The following is a 22,350-nucleotide window of genomic DNA, read 5'->3' on the forward strand; positions in this document are numbered from 1 at the left end:
TGAGACTGATGGGGGCGCTGACGGTGTTACCGGGGTGACACTGATGGGGGCGGTGATGGTGTTACCGGGTTGACACTGATGGGGGTGGTGACGGTGTCACCGGGGTGACACTGATGGGGTCGGTGACGGTGTTACCGGGGTGACACTGATGGGGGCGGTGATGGTGTTACCAGGCGGAGACTGATGGGGGCAGTGACAGTGTTACCGGGGTGACACTGATGGGGGCAGTGACGGTGTTACCGGGGTGACACTGATGGGGGCAGTGACGGTGTTACCGGGGTGACACTGATGGGGGCAGTGACGGTGTTACCGGGGTGACACTGATGGGGGCAGTGACGGTGTTACCGGGGTGACACTGATGGGAGCAGTGACGGTGTTACCGGGGTGACACTGATGGGGGCAGTGACGGTGTTACCGGGATGACAGTGATGGGGGCGGTGACGGTGTTACCGGGGTGACACTGATGGGGGCGGTGAAGGTGTTACCGGGGTGACACTGATGGGGTCGGTGATGGTGTTACCGGGGTGACACTGATGGGGGCGGTGACGATGTTACCGGGGTGACACTGATGGGGCCGGTGACGGCGTTACCGGGGTGAGACTGATGGGGGCTGTGACGGTGTTACCGGGGTAACAGTGATGGCGGTGACGGTGTTACCGGGAAGACACTGATGGGATCGGTGATGGTGTTACCGGGGTGACAGTGATGGGAGCAGTTAATGGTGCTACCGGGGTGACAGTGATGGGGACGGTGATGGTGTTACCGGGCTGAGACTGATGGGGGCTGTGAAGGTGTTACCGGGATGATACTAATGGGGTCGGTGACGGTGTTACCGGGGTAACAGTGATGATGGTGACGGTGTTACCGGGGTGACACTGATGGGGGCGGTGACGGTGTTACCGGGGTAACACTGATGGGAGCGGTGACGGTGTTACTGGGGTGACACTGATGGGGGCGGTGACAGTGTTACCGGGGTGACACTGATGGGGGCGGTGATAGCATTACTGGGGCGACACTGGTGGGGGCGGTGAGGGTGTTACCGGGGCGACACTGGTGGGGGCGGTGATAGTGTTACCGGGGTGACACTGGTGGGGGCGGTGATAGTGTTACCGGGGCGACACTGGTGGGGGCGGTGATAGTGTTACCGGGGCGACACAGGTGGGTGCGGTGACGGCCTTACCGGGGCGACACTGGTGGAGGCGGTGACAGTGTTACCGGGGCGACGGCACTGGATGCGGTGATAGTGTTACCGGGGTGCGGTGATGGGGGCGGTAACGGTGTTACCGGGGTGACACTGATGGAGGCGGTGCCGGTGTTTCCTGGCTGAGACTGATGGGGAGTGTGATGCTGTTACCGGGGTGACAGTGATGGCGTCGGTGACGGTCTTACCGGGATGACAGTGCTGGGGGCGGTGACGGTGTTACCTGTGTGAGACTGATGGGGGCTGTGATGGTGTCGGTGATGGTCTTACCGGGATGACAGTGCTGGGGGCGGTGATGGTGTTATCGGGGTGACAGTGATGAGGTCGGTGATGGTGTTACTGGGGCGACACTGATGGGGGCGGTGATGGTGCTACTGGGGTGACACTGATGGGGACGGTGATGGCGTTACCGGGGTGACACTGATGGGGGCGGTGACGGTGTTACCGGGGTGACAATGATGGGGGCGGCGACAGTGTTACCAGGGTGACACTGATAGGGAAGGTGACGGTGTTACCGGGCCACAGTGATGGTGTTAACCGGGTTGACACTGATGGTGTTACCGGGGTGACAGTAATGGCGGTGATGGTGTTACCGGGGTGACACTGGTGGGGGCGGTGAGGGTGTTACCGGGGCGACACTGGTGGGGGCGGTGACGGTGTTACCGGGGTGACACTGATGGGGGCGGTGATGGTGTTACCGGGGCGACACTGGTGGGGGCGGTGAGGGTGTTACCGGGGTGACACTGGTGGAGGCGGTGACGGTGTTACCGGGGTGACACTGGTGGAGGCGGTGACGGTGTTACCGGGGTGACACTGATGGGGGCGGTGACGGTGTTACCGGGGTGACAGTGATGGGGGCGGTGACGGTGTTACCGGGGTGACAGTGATGGGGGCGGTGACGGTGTTACCGGGGTGACAGTGATGGGGGCGGTGACGGTGTTACTGGGCTGACTGACACTGGTGAGGTCAGTGACGGTGTTATCGGGGTGACAGTGATGGGGGCGGTGACGGTGTTACCGGGGTGACACTGATGGGGGCAGTGACGGTGTTACGGGGGTAACAGTGATGACGGTGACGGTGTTACCGGGGTGACACTGATGGGGGCGGTGACGGTGTTACCGGGCTGAGACTGATGGGGGCTGTGACGGTGTTACCGGGGTGACACTGATGGGGGTGGGTGACGGTGTTACCGGGATGACGGTGACAGAAGCGGTGACGGTGTTAGCGGGGTGACAGTGATGAGGTCGGTGATGGTGTTACCGGGGTGACACTGATGGGGCCGGTGACTGTGTTACCGGGGTGACACTGATGGGGGCGGTGACGGTGTTACCGGGGTGACACTGATGGGGGCGGTGCCGGTGTTACCGGTGTGACACTGATGGCGGTGATGGTGTTACCGGGATGACGGTGACGGAAGCGGTGACGGTGTTACCGGGGTGACACTGATGGGGACGGGTGACGATGTTACCGGGGTGACACTGATGGGGGCGGCGACGATGTTACCGGGCTGAGACTGATGGGGGCGGTGACAGTGTTACCGGGGTGACACTGATGGGGGCAGTGATGGCGTTACCGGGGTGACAGTGATGGGGGCGGTGACGGTGTTACCGGGGTGACAGTGATGGGGGCGGGTGACGGTGTTACCGGGGTGACAGTGATGGGGGCGGTGAGGGCGTTACTGGGGCGACACTGGTGGGGGCGGTGAGGGTGTTACCGGGGCGACACTGGTGGGGGCAGTGAGGGTGTTACCGGGGCGACACTGGTGGGGGCAGTGAGGGTGTTACCGGGGCGACACTGGTGGGGGCAGTGAGGGTGTTACCAGGGTGACACTGGTGGGGGCGGTGATAGTGTTACCGGGGTGACACTGTTGGGGGCGGTGACGGTGTTACCGGGTGACAGTGATGGGGACGGTGAGGGCATTACTGGGGCGACACTGGTGGGGGCGGTGAGGGTGTTACCGGGACGACACTGGTGGGGGCAGTGATAGTGTTACCGGGGTGACACTGGTGGGGGCGGTGATAGTGTTACCGGGGCGACACTGGTGGAGGCGGTGACGGTGTTACCGGGGCGACGGCACTGGATGCGGTGATGGTATTACCGGGGTGCGGTGATGGGGGCGGTAACGGTGTTACCGGGGTGACACTGATGGAGGCGGTGCCGGTGTTTCCTGGCTGAGACTGATGGGGAGTGTGATGCTGTTACCGGGGTGACAGTGATAGCGTCGGTGACGGTCTTACCGGGATGACAGTGCTGGGGGCGGTGACGGTGTTACCTGTGTGGGACTGATGGGGTCTGTGATGGTGTCGGTGATGGTCTTACCGGGATGACAGTGCTGGGGGCGGTGATGGTGTTATCGGGGTGACAGTGATGAGGTCGGTGATGGTGTTACCGGGGCGACACTGATGGGGGCGGTGACGGTGCTACTGGGGTGACACTGATGGGGACGGTGATGGCGTTACCGGGGTGACACTGATGGGGGCGGTGACGGTGTTACCGGGGTGACAATGATGGGGGCGGTGACGGTGTTACCAGGGTGACACTGATAGGGAAGGTGACGGTGTTACCGGGCCACAGTGATGGTGTTAACCGGGTTGACACTGATGGTGTTACCGGGGTGACAGTAATGGGGGCCGTGACGGTGTTACCGGGCTGACACTGATGGGGGCGGTGATGGTGTTACCGGGGTGACACTGGTGGGGGCGGTGAGGGTGTTACCGGGGCGACACTGGTGGGGGCGGTGATGGTGTTACCGGGGTGACACTGATGGGGGCGGTGACGGTGTTACCGGGGCGACACTGGTGGGGGCGGTGACGGTGTTACCGGGGTGACACTGATGGGGGCGGTGACGGTGTTACCGGGGTGACAGTGATGGGGGCGGTGACGGTGTTACCGGGGTGACAGTGATGGGGGCGGTGACGGTGTTACCGGGGTGACACTGATGGGGGCAGTGATAGTGTTACAGGGGTGACACTGATGGGGACGGTGAGGGCGTTACTGGGGCAACACTGGTGGGGGCGGTGAGGGTGTTACCGGGGTGACACTGGTGGGTGCGGTGAGGGTATTGCTGGGGCGACACTGGTGGGTGCGGTGACGGCGTTACCGGGGCGACAGTGGTGGAGGCGGTGACAGCGTTACCGGGACGACGGCACTGGATGCGGTGATGCTGTTACCGGTGTGCAGTGATGGGGGCGGTAACGGTGTTACCGGTGTGACACTGATGGTGGCGGTGTTACCTGGCTGAGACTGATGGGGGCTGTGATGGTGTTACCGGGGTGACAGTGATGGCGTTGGTGACAGTCTTACCGGGATGACAGTGCTCGGGGCGGTGACAGTGTTACCTGTGTGAGACTGATGGGGGCTGTGATGGTGTCGGTGACAGTCTTACCGGGATGACAGTGCTGGGGGCGGTGATGGTGTTACTGGGGTGACAGTGATGGGGACTGTGACGGTGTTACCGGGGTTACACTGATGGGGGCGGTGACAGTGTTCCTGGGGTGACAGTGATGGGGTCGGTGATGGTGTTACCGGGGTGACAGTGATGGGGTCAGTGATGGTGTTACCGGGGTTACACTGATGGGGTCGGTGATGGTGTTACCGGGGTGACAGTGATGGGGTCGGTGATGGTGTTACCGGGGTGACAGTGATGGGGTCGGTGATGGTGTTACCGGGGTTACACTGATGGGGTCGGTGATGGTGTTACCGGGGTGACAATGATGGGGTCGGTGATGGTGTTACCGGGGTGACACTGATAGGGAAGGTGACGGAGTTACCGGGGTGACACTGATGGGGGCGGTGACGGTGTCACCGGAGTGACACTGATGGGGGCGGTGAAGGTGCTACCGGGTGACAGTGATGGGGCGGTGATGGTGTTACCAGGGTGACAGTGATGGGGGCGGAGACGGTTACCGGGGTGACAGTGATGGGGGCGGTGATGGTGTTACCAGGGTGACAGTGATGGGGGCGGAGACGGTTACCGGGGTGACAGTGATGGGGGCGGTGATGGTGTTACCAGGGTGACAGTGATGGGGGCGGAGACGGTTACCGGGGTGACAGTGATGGGGGCGGTGATGACGTTACCTGGGTTACTGTCCGGCGGATCTTTAACCCCTTATCGTGCGGATCCTCCTCCTCATTCCTTTCACACTCATCCTCAGAGATGCGGGTATCGTCCGGATGAAGGTCCACCACAGCCTCCTGGCCCTGCCCGGGGCCTTGGCCCGCCAGAGGTTTAATATCCGGAATCAGATTCTGTAAAGGATGGAGCAGCAGGAGGGTCAGATTAGGGGCGGTGAGAGCAGGGGGAGGGGCCAGAGCCGGGTTGGGGGGGGTAGGTGGGAGAGGCCAGAGCTGGGGTTGGGCAGGGGAGGCCAGAGCTGAGAGGGGTGGGTGGGAGGAGCCAAAGATGGGAAGCATGGTGGGAGGGGTCATAGCTGGGAGGGGCCAGATCTGGGAAGATGGGAGTGGGAGGGGCCAGAGGTGGGAGGGGCCAGAGTAGGGGGGAGTGGTTGCTGGTGTGGGTGGGAGGGGCCAGAGCAGGGGGGAGTGGTTGCTGGTGTGGGTGGGAGGGGCCAGAGCAGGGGGGAGTGGTTGCTGGTGTGGGTGGGAGGGGCCAGAGCACGGGGGAGTGGTTGCTGGTGTGGGTGGGAGGGGCCAGAGGTGGGCGGGGCCAGAGCAGGGGGGAGTGGGTGCTGGTGTGGGTGGGAGGGGCCAGAGCAGGGGGGAGTGGGTGCTGGTGTGGGTGGGAGGGGCCAGAGGTGGGAGGGGCCAGAGCAGGGGGGAGTGGGTGCTGGTGTGGGTGGGAGGGGCCAGAGGTGGGAGGGGCCAGAGCAGGGGGGAGTGGGTGCTGGTGTGGGTGGGAGGGGCCAGAGGTGGGAGGGGCCAGAGCAGGGGGGAGTGGGTGCTGGTGTGGGTGGGAGGGGCCAGAGGTGCGAGGGGCCAGAGCAGGGGGGAGTGGGTGCTGGTGTGGGTGGGAGGGGCCAGAGCTGGGATTGGGGGTGCGTTGGGTAGTTGTGAGGGGCCAGAGATGAGAGGGGTGGGGGGGGGTGAGAGGGAGGGGCCAGAGCTGGGAAGAGGGGGTGCTAGAGGAGGAAAAGGGAGCAGGACTGGGAAGGGAGGGGGGGCGAGGGGTGGGGGGTGGGGTGGGGGGGTGGGTGGAGGGCTGGGAAGGGGGGTGGTGCAAGGGGCCAGAGCCGGCAGGTGGTTTGGGAGGGGTCCCGAGTGACAGGGTCAGGAGTATGCGACAGGGGTCGTGGTGGGTTGGATATTTGGGTTGTGGTGGGGGGGGGGGCGGGGGGGGGGGAAGAGAGATGAGGCATGAGGGGTAAGAGGTGGTATGTCAGGCAGTCAAGAGGTGTGAGGGGGGGGGGGGGGGGGGGATATTCGGGCGAGGGCTCCTGTGCTCCCCATACCTTCAGCAGCTGACTGAAGTGGGTGGGGGGAGAGCAGGGTAACGGGGCGATCGAGTCGAGTCTGCCTGTGCCTCCCTTACCTTCAGCGACTCGGTGGTGATACTGATGGAGGGTTTCTTCTGGGTGGCGACAGTGCTCGACCCCCAACGCCTCTTGCGAGCTGGAAGTCCGGCCTCAATCTCCCCACTACCTGCTGAGGTGGATTTACTGGCAGCTAACAGGAAACACAGAGTCAGCTGGGTAACGGGTACAGGGCGGGGGGCGGGGGCTCACTGTCAGCTCCCAACACAGCCCCCTCCACTAATCAAATAGTCTATTCAAAACCAGCTCCGGGGCACAGACATATCCAGTCAGCACTGGCTAGAGGCAGAGTAAAGCTCCCTCTACACTGTCCCCATCAAACACCCCCAGGACAGGTACAGCACGGGGTTAGATACAGAGTAAATCTCCCTCTACACTGTCATCATCAAACACTCCCAGGGCAGGTACAGCACGGGGTTAGATACAGAGTAAATCTCCCTCTACACTGTCCCCATCAAACACTCCCAGGACAGATACAGCACAGGGTTAGATACAGAGTAGAGCTCCCTCTACACTGTCATCATCAAACACTCCCAGGGCAAGTACAGCACGAGGTTAGATACAGCGTAAATTTCCCTCTACACTGTCCCCATCAAACACTCCCAGGACAGGTACAGCACGGGGTTAGATACAGAGTAAATCTCCCTCTACACTGTCCCCATCAAACACTCCCAGGACAGGTACAGCACAGGGTTAGATACAGAGTAAAGCTCCCTCGACACTGTCCCCAACAAACACTCCCAGGACAGGTACAGCACAAGGTTAGATACAGAGTAAAGCTCCCTCTACACTGTCCCCATCAAATACTCCCAGGACAGATACAGAACGGGGTTAGATACAGAGTAGAGCACCCTCTACACTGTCCCCATCAAACATTCCCAGGAGAGGTACAGCATGGAGTTAGATACAGAGTAAATCTCCCTCTACACTGTCCCCTTCAAAAACTTGAAGGACAGGTACAGCACGGAGTTAGATACAGAGTAAAGCTCCCTGTACACCGTCCCCCATCAAACACTCCCAGGACAGGTACAGCACGGGGTTAGATACAGAGTAAAGCTACCTCTACACTGTCCCCATCAAACACTCCCAGGACAGGTACAGCACGGGGTTAGATACAGAGTAAATCTCCCTCTACACTGATCCCATCAAACACTCCCAGGACAGGTACAGCACGGGGTTAGATACAGAGTAAAGCTCCCTCCACACTGACCCCATTAAACACTCCCAGGACAGGTACAGCACGGGGTTAGATACAGAGTAAAGCTCTCTCTACACTGTCTCCATCAACATTCCCAGGAGATGTACAGCACGGGGTTAGATAAAGCATAAAGCTCCCTCTACACTGTCCCCATCAAACACTCCCAGGGCAGGTACAACACGGGGTTAGATACAGAATAAAGCTCTCTCTACACTCTCCCCATCAACATTCCCAGGAGAGGTACAGCAGAGGGTTAGATACAGAGTAAATCTCTATCTACATTGTCCCCATCAAACACTCCCAGGACAGGTACAGCACGGGGTTAGATACAGAGTAAAGCTCCCTCTACACCGTCCCCATCAAACACTCCCAGGACAGGTACAGCACGGGGTTAGATACAGACTAAAGCTCCCTCTACACTGTCATCATCAAACACTCCCAGGGCAGGTACAGCACGGGGTTAGATACAGCGTAAATCTCCCTCTACACTGTCCCCATCAAACACTCCCAGGACAGGTACAGCACGGGGTTAGATACAGAGTAAAGCTCCCTCTACGCCGTCCCCATCAAACACTCCCAGGATAGGTACAGCATGGGGTGAGATACAGAGTAAAGTTCCCTCTACACTGTCATCATCAAACACACCCAGGGCAGGTACAGCACGGGGTTAGATACAGCGTAAATCTCCCTCTACACTGTCCCCATCAAACACTCCCAGGACAGGTACAGCACAGGGTTAGATACAGAGTAAAGCTCTCTCTACACTGTCTCCATCAACATTCCCAGGAGATGTACAGCACGGGGTTAGATACAGAGTAAATCTCCCTCTACACTGTCCCCATCAAACACTCCCAGGACAGGTACAGCACGGGGTTAGATACAGCATAAAGCTCCCTCTACACTGTCCCCATCAAACACTCCCAGGACAGGTACAACATGGGGTTAGATACAGAATAAAGCTCCCTCTACACTCTCCCTATCAACATTCCCAGGAGAGGTACAGCAGAGGGTTAGATACAGAGTAAATCTCCATCTACATTGTCCCCATCAAACACTCCCAGGACAGGTACAGCACGGGGTTAGATACAGCGTAAATCTCCCTCTACACTGTCCCCATCAAACACTCCCAGGACAGGTACAGCACGGGGTTAGATACAGAGTAAAGCTCCCTCTACACTGTCCCCATCAAACACTCCCAGGACAGGTACAGCACGGGGTTAGATACAGAGTAAATCTCCCTCTACACTGTCCCCATCAAACACTCCCAGGACAGATACAGCACAGGGTTAGATACAGAGTAGAGCTCCCTCTACACTGTCATCATCAAACACTCCCAGGGCAAGTACAGCACGAGGTTAGATACAGCGTAAATTTCCCTCTACACTGTCCCCATCAAACACTCCCAGGATAGGTACAGCACGGGGTTAGATACAGAGTAGAGCTCCCTCTACACTGTCCCCATCAAACACTCCCAGGACAGGTAGAGCACGGGGTTAGATACAGAGTAAAGCTACCTCTACACTGATCCCATCAAACACTCCCAGGACAGGTACAGCACGGGGTTAGATACAGAGTAAAGCTCTCTCTACACTGTCTCCATCAACATTCCCAGGAGATGTACAGCATGGGGTTAGATAAAGCATAAAGCTCCCTCTACACCGTCCCCATCAAACACTCCCAGGACAGGTACAGCAGAGGGTTAGATACAGAGTAAATCTCTATCTACATTGTCCCCATCAAACACTCCCAGGACAGGTACAGCACGGGGTTAGATACAGAGTAAAGCTCCCTCTACACCGTCCCCATCAAACACTCCCAGGACAGGTACAGCACGGGTTAGATACAGAGTAAAGCTACCTCTACACTGATCCCATCAAACACTCCCAGGACAGGTACAGCACGGGGTTAGATACAGAGTAAAGCTCTCTCTACACTGTCTCCATCAACATTCCCAGGAGATGTACAGCATGGGGTTAGATAAAGCATAAAGCTCCCTCTACACCGTCCCCATCAAACACTCCCAGGACAGGTACAGCAGAGGGTTAGATACAGAGTAAATCTCTATCTACATTGTCCCCATCAAACACTCCCAGGACAGGTACAGCACGGGGTTCGATACAGCGTAAACCTCCCTCTACACTGTCCCCATCAAACACTCCCAGGACAGGTACAGCACGGGGTTAGATACAGAGTAAAGCCCCCTCTACACCGTCCCCATCAAACACTCCCAGGACAGGTACAGCACGGGGTTAGATACAGAGTAAAGCTCCCTCTACACCGTCCCCATCAAATACTCCCAGGACAGGTACAGCACGGGGTTAGATACAGAGTAAAGCTCCCTCTACACTGTCATCATCAAACACACCCAGGGCAGGTACAGCACGGGGTTAGATACAGCGTAAATCTCCCTCTACACTGTCCCCATCAAACACTCCCAGGACAGGTACAGCACGGGGTTAGATACAGAGTAAAGCTCCCTCTACACCGTCCCCATCAAACACTCCCAGGATAGGTACAACACGGGTTGAGATACAGAGTAAATCTCCCTCTACACTGTCCCCATCAAACACGCCCAGGACAGGTACAACACGGGGTTAGATACAGATGAAAGCTCCTTCTATACTGTCCCCATCAAACACCCCCAGGACAGGTACAGCACGGGGTTAGATACAGAGTAAATCTCTCTCTACACTGTCATCATCAAACACTCCAAGGGCAGGTACAGCACGGGGTTAGATACAGAGTAAATCTCCCTCTACACTGTCCCCATCAAACACTCCCAGGACAGGTACAACACGGGGTTAGATACAGAGTAAAGCTCCCTCTACACCGTCCCCATCAAACACTCCCAGGACAGGTACAGCACGGGGTTAGATACAAACTAAAGCTCCCTCTACACCGTCCCCATCAAACACTCCCAGGACAGGTACAGCACGGGGTTAGATACAGAGTAAATCTCCCTCTACACTGTCCCCATCAAACACTCCCAGGACAGGTACAGCACGGGGTTAGATACAGAGTAAAGCTCCCTCTACGCCGTCCCCATCAAACACTCCCAGGACAGGTACAGCACGGGGTTAGATACAGAGTAAAGTTCCCTCTACACTGTCATCATCAAACACACCCAGGGCAGGTACAGCACGGGGTTAGATACAGCGTAAATCTCCCTCTACACTGTCCCCATCAAACACTCCCAGGACAGGTACAGCACGGGGTTAGATACAGAGTAAAGCTCCCTCTACGCCGTCCCCATCAAACACTCCCAGGACAGGTACAGCACGGGGTTAGATACAGAGTAAAGTTCCCTCTACACTGTCATCATCAAACACACCCAGGGCAGGTACAGCACGGGGTTAGATACAGAGTAAATCTCCCTCTACACTGACCCCATCAAACACTCCCAGGACAGGTACAGCACGGGGTTAGATACAGCGTAAATCTCCCTCTACACTGTCCCCATCAAACACTCCCAGGACAGGTACAGCACAGGGTTAGATACAGAGTAAAGCTCTCTCTACACTGTCTCCATCAACATTCCCAGATGTACAGCATGGGGTTAGATACAGAGTAAAGCTCCCTCTACACTGTCCCCATCAAACACTCCCAGGGCAGGTACAACATGGGGTTAGATACAGAATAAAGCTCCCTCTACACTCTCCCTATCAACATTCCCAGGAGAGGTACAGCAGAGGGTTAGATACAGAGTAAATCTCCATCTACTTTGTCCCCATCAAACACTCCCAGGACAGGTACAGCACGGGGTTAGATACAGCGTAAATCTCCCTCTACACTGTCCCCATCAAACACTCCCAGGACAGGTACAGCACGGGGTTAGATACAGAGTAAAGCTCCCTCTACACTGTCCCCATCAAACACTCCCAGGATAGGTACAGCATGGGGTGAGATACAGAGTAAAGTTCTCTCTACACTGTCATCATCAAACACACCCAGGACAGGTACAGCACAGGGTTAGATACAGAGTAAATCTCCCTCTACACCGTCCCCATCAAACACTCCCAGGACAGGTACAGCACGGGGTTAGATACAGAATAAATCTCCCTCTACACCGTCCCCATCAAACACTCCCAGGACAGGTACAGCACGGGGTTAGATACAGAGTAAAGCTCCCTCTACACTGTCCCCATCAAACACTCCCAGGACAGGTACAGCACGGGGTTAGATACAGAGTAAAGCTCCCTCTACACTGTCCCCATCAAACACTCCCAGGACAGGTACAGCACGGGGTTAGATACAGAGTAAATCTCCCTCTACACCGTCCCCATCAAACACCCCCAGGACAGGTACAGCACGGGGTTAGATACAGAGTAAAGCTCCCTCTACACCGTCCCCATCAAACACTCCCAGGACAGGTACAGCACGGGGTTAGATACAGAGTAAATCTCCCTCTACACTGTCCCTGTCAAACACTCCTAGGACAGGTACAGAACAGGGTTAGATGCAGAGTAAAGCTCCCTCTACACCGTCCCCATCAAACTCACCCAGGACAGGTACAGCACGGGGTTAGATACAGAGTAAATCTCCCTCTACACTGTCATCATCAAACACTCCCAGGACAGGTACAGCACGGGGTTAGATACAGAGTAAAGCTCCCTCTACACCATCCCCATCAAACACTCCCAGGACAGGTACAGCACGGGGTTAGTTACAGAGTAAATCTCCCTCTACACTGTGCCCATCAAACACTCCCAGGACAGGTACAGCACGGGGTTAGATACAGAGTAAAGCTCCCTCTACACCGTCCCCATCAAACACTCCCAGGATAGGTACAGCATGGGGTGAGATACAGAGTAAAGTTCTCTCTACACTGTCATCATCAAACACACCCAGGGCAGGTACAGCACGGGGTTAGATACAGCGTAAACCTCCCTCTACACTGTCCCCATCAAACACTCCCAGGACAGGTACAGCACGGGGTTAGATACAGAGTAAAGCTCCCTCTACACCGTCCCCATCAAACACTCCCAGGATAGGTACAGCATGGGGTGAGATACAGAGTAAAGTTCTCTCTACACTGTCATCATCAAACACACCCAGGGCAGGTACAGCACGGGGTTAGATACAGAGTAAATCTCCATCTACACTGTCCCCATCAAACACTCCCAGGACAGGTACAGCACGGGGTTAGATACAGAGTAAATCTCCCTCTACACTGTCCCCATCAAACACTCCCAGGACAAGTACAGCACGGGGTTAGATACAGAGTAAAGCTCCCTCTACACTGTCCCCATCAAACACTCCCAGGACAGGTACAGCACGGAGTGAGATACAGAGTAAATCTCCCTCTACACTGTCCCCATCAAACACTCCCAGGACAAGTACAGCACGGGGTTAGATACAGAGTAAAGCTCCCTCTACACTGTCCCCATCAAACACTCCCAGGACAGGTACAGCACGGGGTTAGATACAGAGTAAATCTCCATCTACACTGTCCCCATCAAACACTCCCAGGACAGGTACAGCACGGGGTTAGATACAGAGTAAATCTCCCTCTACACTGTCCCTGTCAAACACTCCTAGGACAGGTACAGAACAGGGTTAGATGCAGAGTAAAGCTCCCTCTACACCGTCCCCATCAAACACACCCAGGACAGGTACAGCACGGGGTTAGATACAGAGTAAAGCTCCCTCTACACTGTCCCCATCAAACACACCCAGGACAGGTACAACACGGGGTTAGATACAGAGTAAAGCTCTCTCTACACTGTCCCCATCAAACACTCCCAGGACAGGTACAGCACGGGGTTAGATACAGCGTAAATCTCCATCTACACTGTCCCCATCAAACACTCCCAGGACAGGTACAGCACGGGGTTAGATACAGAGTAAAGCTCTCTCTACACTGTCCCCATCAAACGCTCCCAGGATAGGTACAGCATGGGGTGAGATACAGAATAAAGTTCCCTCTACACTGTCATCATCAAACACACCCAGGGCAGGTACAGCACGGGGTTAGATACAGCGTAAATCTCCCTCTACACTGTCCCCATCAAACACTCCCAGGACAGGTACAGCACAGGGTTTGATACAGAGTAAAGCTCTCTCTACACTGTCTCCATCAACATTCCCAGGAGATGTACAGCATGGGGTTAGATACAGCATAAAGCTCCCTCTACACTGTCCCCATCAAACACTCCCAGGACAGGTACAGCACGGGGTTAGATACAGCGTAAATCTCCCTCTACACTGTCCCCATCAAACACTCCCAGGACAGGTACAACACGGGGTTAGATACAGAGTAAAGCTCCCTCTACACCGTCCCCATCAAACACTCCCAGGATAGGTACAGCATCGGGTGAGATACAGAGTAAAGTTCCCTCTACACTGTCCCCATCAAACACTCCCAGGACAGGTACAGCACGGGGTTAGATACAGAGTAAATCTCCCTCTACACTGTCCCCATCAAACACTCCCAGGACAGGTACAGCACGGGGTTAGATACAGAGTAAAGCTCCCTCTACACCGTCCCCATCAAACACTCCCAGGATAGGTACAACACGGGGTGAGATACAGAGTAAATCTCCCTCTACACTGTCCCCATCAAACACGCCCAGGACAGGTACAACACGGGGTTAGATACAGATGAAAGCTCCTTCTATACTGTCCCCATCAAACACCCCCAGGACAGGTACAGCACGGGGTTAGATACAGAGTAAAGCTCCCTCTACACTGTCCCCATCAAACACTCCCAGGACAGGTACAGCACGGGGTTAGATACAGAGTAAATCTCCCTCTACACTGTCATCATCAAACACTCCAAGGGCAGGTACAGCACGGGGTTAGATACAGAGTAAATCTCCCTCTACACTGTCCCCATCAAACACTCCCAGGACAGGTACAGCACAGGGTTAGATACAGAGTAAAGATCCCTCTACACTGTCATCATCAACATTCCCAGGACAGGTACAGCACGTTGTTAGATACAGAGTAAATCTCCCTCTACACTGTCTCCATCAAACACTCCTAGGACAGGTACAGCACGGGGTTAGATACAGCGTAAAGCTCCCTCTACACTGTCCCCATCAAACACTCCCAGGACAGGTACAGCACGGGGTGAGATACAGAGTAAAGCTCCCTCTACACTGTCATCATCAAACACTCCCTGAGCAGGTACAGCACGGGGTTAGATACAGCGTAAATCTCCCTCTACACTGTCCCCATCAAACACTCCCAGGACAGGTACAGCACGGGGTTAGATACAGAGTAAAGCTCCCTCTACAACGGCCCCATCAAACACTCCCAGGACAGGTACAGCACGGGGTTAGATACAGAGTAAAGCTCCCTCTACACTGTCCCCATCAAACACTCCCAGGACAGGTACAGCACGGGGTTCGATACAGAGTAAAGCTCCCTCTACACTGTCTCCATCAACATTCCCAGGACAGGTACAGCACGGGGTTAGATACAGAGTAAATCTCCCTCTACACTGTCCCCATCAAACACTCCCAGGACAGGTACAGCACGGGGTTAGATACAGAGTAAATCTCCCTCTACACTGTCCCCATCAAACACTCCCAGGACAGGTACAGCACGGGGTTAGATACAGAGTAAAGCTCTCTCTACACTGTCCCCATCAAACACTCCCAGGACAGGTACAGCACGGGGTTAGATACAGAGTAAAGCTCTCTCTACACTGTCTCCATCAACATTCCCAGGACAGGTACAGCACAAGGTTAGATACAGAGTAAAGCTCCCTCTACACTGTCCCCATCAAACACTCCCAGGACAGGTACAGCATGGGGTTAGATACAGAGTAAATCTCCCTCTACACCGTCCCCATCAAACACTCCCAGGACAGGTACAGCACGGAGTGAGATACAGAGTAAAGCTCCCTCTACACTGTCCCCATCAAACACTCCCAGGACAGGTACAGCACGGGGTTAGATACAGATGAAAGCTCCTTCTATACTGTCCCCATCAAACACCCCCAGGACAGGTACAGCACGGGGTTAGATACAGATGAAAGCTCTTTCTATACTGTCCCCATCAAACACTCCCTGAGCAGGTACAGCACGGGGTTAGATACAGCGTAAATCTCCCTCTATACTGTCCCCATCAAACACTCCCAGGGCAGGTACAGCACGGGGTTAGATACAGAGTAAAGCTCCCTCTACACTGTCCCCATCAAACACTCCCAGGGCAGGTACAGCACGGGGTTAGATACAGAGTAAATCTCCCTCTACACTCTCCCCATCAAACACTCCCAGGACAGGTACAGCACGGGGTTAGATACAGAGTAAAGCTCTCTCTACACTGTCCCCATCAAACACTCCCAGGACAGGTACAGCACGGGGTTAGATACAGAGTAAAGCTCCCTATACACCGTCCCCATCAAACACTCCCAGGACAGGTACAGCACGGGGTGAGATACAGAGTAAAGCTCCCTCTACACTGTCATCATCAAACACTCCCAGGACAGGTACAGCACGGGGTTAGATACAGAGTAAAGCTCCCTCTACACCATCCCCATCAAACACTCCCAGGACAGGTACAGCACGGAGTGAGATACAGAGTAAAGCTCCCTCTACACCGTCCCCATCAAACACTCCCAGGACAGGTACAGCACGGGGTTAGATACAGAGTAAAGCTCCCTCTACACTGTCTCCATCAAACACTCCCAGGACAGGTACAGCACGGGGTTAGATACAGAGTAAAGCTCCCTCTACACTGTCCCCATCAAACACTCATAGGACAGGTACAGCACGGGGTTAGATACAGAGTAGTGCTCCCTCTACACTGTCTCCATCAACATTCCCAGGACAGGTACAGCACGGGGTTAGATACAGAGTAAATCTCCCTCTACACTGTCCCCATCAAACACTCCCAGGACAGGTACAGCACGGGGTTAGATACAGATGAAAGCTCCCTCTACACTGTCCCCATCAAACACCCCAGGACAGGTACAGCACGGGGTTAGATACAGAGTAAATCTCCCTCTACACTGTCCCCATCAAACACTCCCAGGACAGGTACAGCACGGGGTTAGATACAGAGTAAATCTCCCTCTACACTCTCCCCATCAAACACTCCCAGGACAGGTACAGCACGGGGTTAGATACAGAGTAAAGCTCCCTCTACACTGTCCCCATCAAACACTCCCAGGACAGGTACAGCACGGGGTTAGATACAGAGTAAATCTCCCTCTACACTGTCCCCATCAACACTCCCAGGACAGGTACAGCACGGGGTTAGATACAGAGTAAAGCTCCCTCTACACTGTCCCCATCAAACACTCCCAGGACAGGTACAGCACGGGGTTAGATACAGAGTAGAGCTCCCTCTACACTGTCCCCATCAAACACTCCCAGGACAGGTACAGCACGGGGTTAGATACAGCGTAAATCTCCCTCTACACTGTCCCCATCAAACACTCCCAGGACAGGTACAACACGGGGTTAGATACAGAGTAAAGCTCCCTCTACACCGTCCCCATCAAACACTCCCAGGATAGGTACAGCATCGGGTGAGATACAGAGTAAAGTTCCCTCTACACTGTCATCATCAAACACACCCAGGACAGGTACAGCACGGGGTTAGATACAGCGTAAATCTCCCTCTACACTGTCCCCATCAAACACTCCCAGGACAGGTACAGCACGGGGTTAGATACAGAGTAAAGCTCCCTCTACACCGTCCCCATCAAACACTCCCAGGACAGGTACAGCACGGGGTTAGATACAGAGTAAATCTCCCTCTACACTGTCCCCATCAAACACTCCCAGGACAGGTACAGCACGGGGTTAGATACAGAGTAAAGCTCCCTCTACACTCTCCCCATCAAACAATCCCAGGACAGGTGCAGCACGGGGTTAGATACAGAGTAAAGCTCCCTCTACACCGTCCCCATCAAACACTCCCAGGATAGGTACAACACGGGGTGAGATACAGAGTAAATCTCCCTCTACACTGTCCCCATCAAACACGCCCAGGACAGGTACAACACGGGGTTAGATACAGATGAAAGCTCCTTCTATACTGTCCCCATCAAACACCCCCAGGACAGGTACAGCACGGGGTTAGATACAGAGTAAATCTCCCTCTACACTGTCCACATCAAACACTCCCAGGACAGGTACAGCACGGGGTTAGATACAGAGTAAAGCTCCCTCTACACTGTCCCCATCAAACTCTCCCAGGACAGGTACAGCACGGGGTTAGATACAGAGTAAATCTCCCTCTACACTGTCCCCATCAAACACTCCCAGGACAGGTACAGCACAGGGTTAGATACAGAGTAAAGCTCTCTCTACACTGTCTCCATCAACATTCCCAGGAGAGGTACAGCACAGGGTTAGATACAGAGTAAATCTCCCTCTACACTGTCCCCATCAAACACTCCCAGGACAGGTACAGCACGGGGTTAGATACAGAGTAAAGCTCCCTCTACACTTTCCCCATCAAACACTCCCAGGACAGGTACAGCACGGGGTGAGATACAGAGTAAAGCTCCCTCTACACTGTCATCATCAAACACTCCCAGGGCAGGTACAGCACGGGGTTAGATACAGAGTAAATCTCCCTCTACACTGTCCACATCAAACACTCCCAGGACAGGTACAGCACGGGGTTAGATACAGAGTAAATCTCCCTCTACACTGTCCCCATCAAACTCTCCCAGGACAGGTACAGCACGGGGTTAGATACAGAGTAAATCTCCCTCTACACTGTCCCCATCAAACACTCCCAGGACAGGTACAGCACAGGGTTAGATACAGAGTAAAGCTCTCTCTACACTGTCTCCATCAACATTCCCAGGAGAGGTACAGCACAGGGTTAGATACAGAGTAAATCTCCCTCTACACTGTCCCCATCAAACACTCCCAGGACAGGTACAGCACGGGGTTAGATACAGAGTAAAGCTCCCTCTACACTTTCCCCATCAAACACTCCCAGGACAGGTACAGCACGGGGTGAGATACAGAGTAAAGCTCCCTCTACACTGTCATCATCAAACACTCCCTGAGCAGGTACAGCACGGGGTTAGATACAGCGTAAATCTCCCTCTATACTGTCCCCATCAAACACTCCCAGGACAGGTACAGCACGGGGTTAGATACAGAGTAAAGCTCCCTCTACACCGTCCCCATCAAACACTCCCAGGACAGGTACAGCACGGGGTTAGATACAGAGTAAAGCTCTCTCTACACCGTCCCCATCAAACAAACCCAGGACAGGTACAGCACGGGGTTAGATACAGAGTAAATCTCCCTCTACACCGTCCCCATCAAACACTCCCAGGACAGGTACAGCACGGGGTTAGATACAGAGTAAATCTCCCTCTACACTGTCCCCATCAAACACTCCCAGGACAGGTACAGCACAGGGTTAGATACAGAGTAAAGTTCCCTCTACACTGTCCCCAACAAACACTCCCAGGACAGGTACAGCACGGGGTTAGATACAGAGTAGAGCTCCCTCTACACTCTCCCCATCAAACACTCCCAGGACAGGTACAGCACGGGGTAAGATACAGAGTAAATCTCCCTCTACACTGTCCCCATCAAACACTCCCAGGACAGGTACAGCACGGGGTTAGATACAGAGTAAAGCTCTCTCTACACTGTCTCCATCAACATTCCCAGGACAGGTACAGCACAAGGTTAGATACAGAGTAAAGCTCCCTCTACACTGTCCCCATCAAACACTCCCAGGACAGGTACAGCATGGGGTTAGATACAGAGTAAATCTCCCTCTACACCGTCCCCATCAAACACTCCCAGGACAGGTACAGCACGGAGTGAGATACAGAGTAAAGCTCCCTCTACACTGTCCCCATCAAACACTCCCAGGACAGGTACAGCACGGGGTTAGATACAGATGAAAGCTCCTTCTATACTGTCCCCATCAAACACCCCCAGGACAGGTACAGCACGGGGTTAGATACAGAGTAAATCTCCCTCTACACTGTCCCCATCAAACACTCCCAGGACAGGTACAGCACGGGGTTAGATACAGAGTAAATCTCCCTCTACACTCTCCCCATCAACATTCCCAGGACAGGTACAGCACAGTGTTAGATACAGAGTAAAGCTCCCTCTACACTGTCCCCATCAAATACTCCCAGGACAGATACAGCACGGGGTTAGATACAGAGTAAATCTCCCTCTACAACGGCCCCATCAAACACTCCCAGGACAGGTACAGCACGGGGTTAGATACAGAGTAAAGCTCCCTCTACACTGTCCCCATCAAACACTCATAGGACAGGTACAGCACGAGGTTAGATACAGAGTAAATCTCCCTCTACACCGTCCCCATCAAACACTCCCAGGTCAGGTACAGCACGGGGTTAGATACAGAGTAAAGCTCGCTCTACACCGTCCCCATCAAACACTCATAGGACAGGTACAGCACGAGGTTAGATACAGAGTAAATCTCCCTCTACACCGTCCCCATCAAACACTCCCAGGGCAGGTACAGCACGGGGTTAGATACAGAGTAAAGCTCGCTCTACACTGTCCCCATCAAACACTCCCAGGACAGGTACAGCACGGGGTTAGATACAGAGTAAAGCTCCCTCTACACTGTCCCCATCAAACACTCCCAGGTCAGGTACAGCACGGGGTTAGATACAGAGTAAATCTCCCTCTACACTGTCCCCATCAAACACTCCCAGGTCAGGTACAGCACGGGGTTAGATACAGAGTAAATCTCCCTCTACACTGTCCCCATCAAACACTCCCAGGACAGGTACAGCACGGGGTTAGATACAGAGTAAAGCTCCCTCTATACTGTCTCCATCAAACACTCCCAGGATAGGTACAACACGGGGTGAGATACAGAGTAAATCTCCCTCTACACTGTCCCCATCAAACACGCCCAGGACAGGTACAACACGGGGTTAGATACAGATGAAAGCTCCTTCTATACTGTCCCCATCAAACACCCCCAGGACAGGTACAGCACGGGGTTAGATACAGAGTAAATCTCCCTCTACACTGTCCACATCAAACACTCCCAGGACAGGTACAGCACGGGGTTAGATACAGAGTAAAGCTCCCTCTACACTGTCCCCATCAAACACTCCCAGAACAGGTACAGCACGGGGTTAGATACAGAGTAAATCTCCCTCTACACTGTCCCCATCAAACTCTCCCAGGACAGGTACAGCACGGGGTTAGATACAGAGTAAATCTCCCTCTACACTGACCCCATCAAACACTCCCAGGACAGGTACAGCACAGGGTTAGATACAGAGTAAAGCTCTCTCTACACTGTCTCCATCAACATTCCCAGGAGAGGTACAGCACAGGGTTAGATACAGAGTAAATCTCCCTCTACACTGTCCCCATCAAACACTCCCAGGACAGGTACAGCACGGGGTTAGATACAGAGTAAAGCTCCCTCTACACTTTCCCCATCAAACACTCCCAGGACAGGTACAGCACGGGGTGAGATACAGAGTAAAGCTCCCTCTACACTGTCATCATCAAACACTCCCTGAGCAGGTACAGCACGGGGTTAGATACAGCGTAAATCTCCCTCTATACTGTCCCCATCAAACACTCCCAGGACAGGTACAGCACGGGGTTAGATACAGAGTAAAGCTCCCTCTACACCGTCCCCATCAAACACTCCCAGGACAGGTACAGCACGGGGTTAGATACAGAGTAAATCTCCCTCTACACTGTCCCCATCAAACACTCCCAGGACAGGTACAGCACAGGGTTAGATACAGAGTAAAGTTCCCTCTACACTGTCCCCAACAAACACTCCCAGGACAGGTACAGCACGGGGTTAGATACAGAGTAGAGCTCCCTCTACACTCTCCCCATCAAACACTCCCAGGACAGGTACAGCACGGGGTTAGATAGAGAGTAAATCTCCCTCTACACTGTCCCCATCAAACACTCCCAGGACAGGTACAGCACGGGGTTAGATACAGAGTAAAGCTCTCTCTACACTGTCTCCATCAACATTCCCAGGACAGGTACAGCACAAGGTTAGATACAGAGTAAAGCTCCCTCTACACTGTCCCCATCAAACACTCCCAGGACAGGTACAGCATGGGGTTAGATACAGAGTAAATCTCCCTCTACACCGTCCCCATCAAACACTCCCAGGACAGGTACAGCACGGAGTGAGATACAGAGTAAAGCTCCCTCTACACTGTCCCCATCAAACACTCCCAGGACAGGTACAGCACGGGGTTAGATACAGATGAAAGCTCCTTCTATACTGTCCCCATCAAACACCCCCAGGACAGGTACAGCACGGGGTTAGATACAGAGTAAATCTCCCTCTACACTGTCCCCATCAAACACTCCCAGGACAGGTACAGCACGGGGTTAGATACAGAGTAAATCTCCCTCTACACTCTCCCCATCAACATTCCCAGGACAGGTACAGCACAGTGTTAGATACAGAGTAAATCTCCCTCTACACTGTCCCCATCAAACACTCCCAGGACAGGTACAGCACAGGGTTAGATACAGAGTAAAGCT

General features: G+C 54.5%; 1 protein-coding gene across 1 annotated transcript in view; it reads right to left on the reverse strand.

The window, feature by feature from the left end:
- The window catches only part of acin1b (apoptotic chromatin condensation inducer 1b), a 184,709-nt gene that overhangs the window by 34,969 nt on the left and 127,390 nt on the right, over positions 1-22,350 (reverse strand). Inside the window, exons 6-7 of the mRNA XM_041180956.1 lie at positions 6,690-6,823; positions 5,279-5,449 (exon numbers count right to left, since the gene is read on the reverse strand). Coding sequence (XP_041036890.1) covers positions 5,279-5,449; positions 6,690-6,823 — 305 coding nt within the window. The remainder of the gene's footprint in view (positions 1-5,278; positions 5,450-6,689; positions 6,824-22,350) is intronic.

This window comes from Carcharodon carcharias (assembly GCF_017639515.1).
Source record: "Carcharodon carcharias isolate sCarCar2 chromosome 27 unlocalized genomic scaffold, sCarCar2.pri SUPER_27_unloc_10, whole genome shotgun sequence".
Taxonomy (NCBI): domain Eukaryota; kingdom Metazoa; phylum Chordata; class Chondrichthyes; order Lamniformes; family Lamnidae; genus Carcharodon; species Carcharodon carcharias.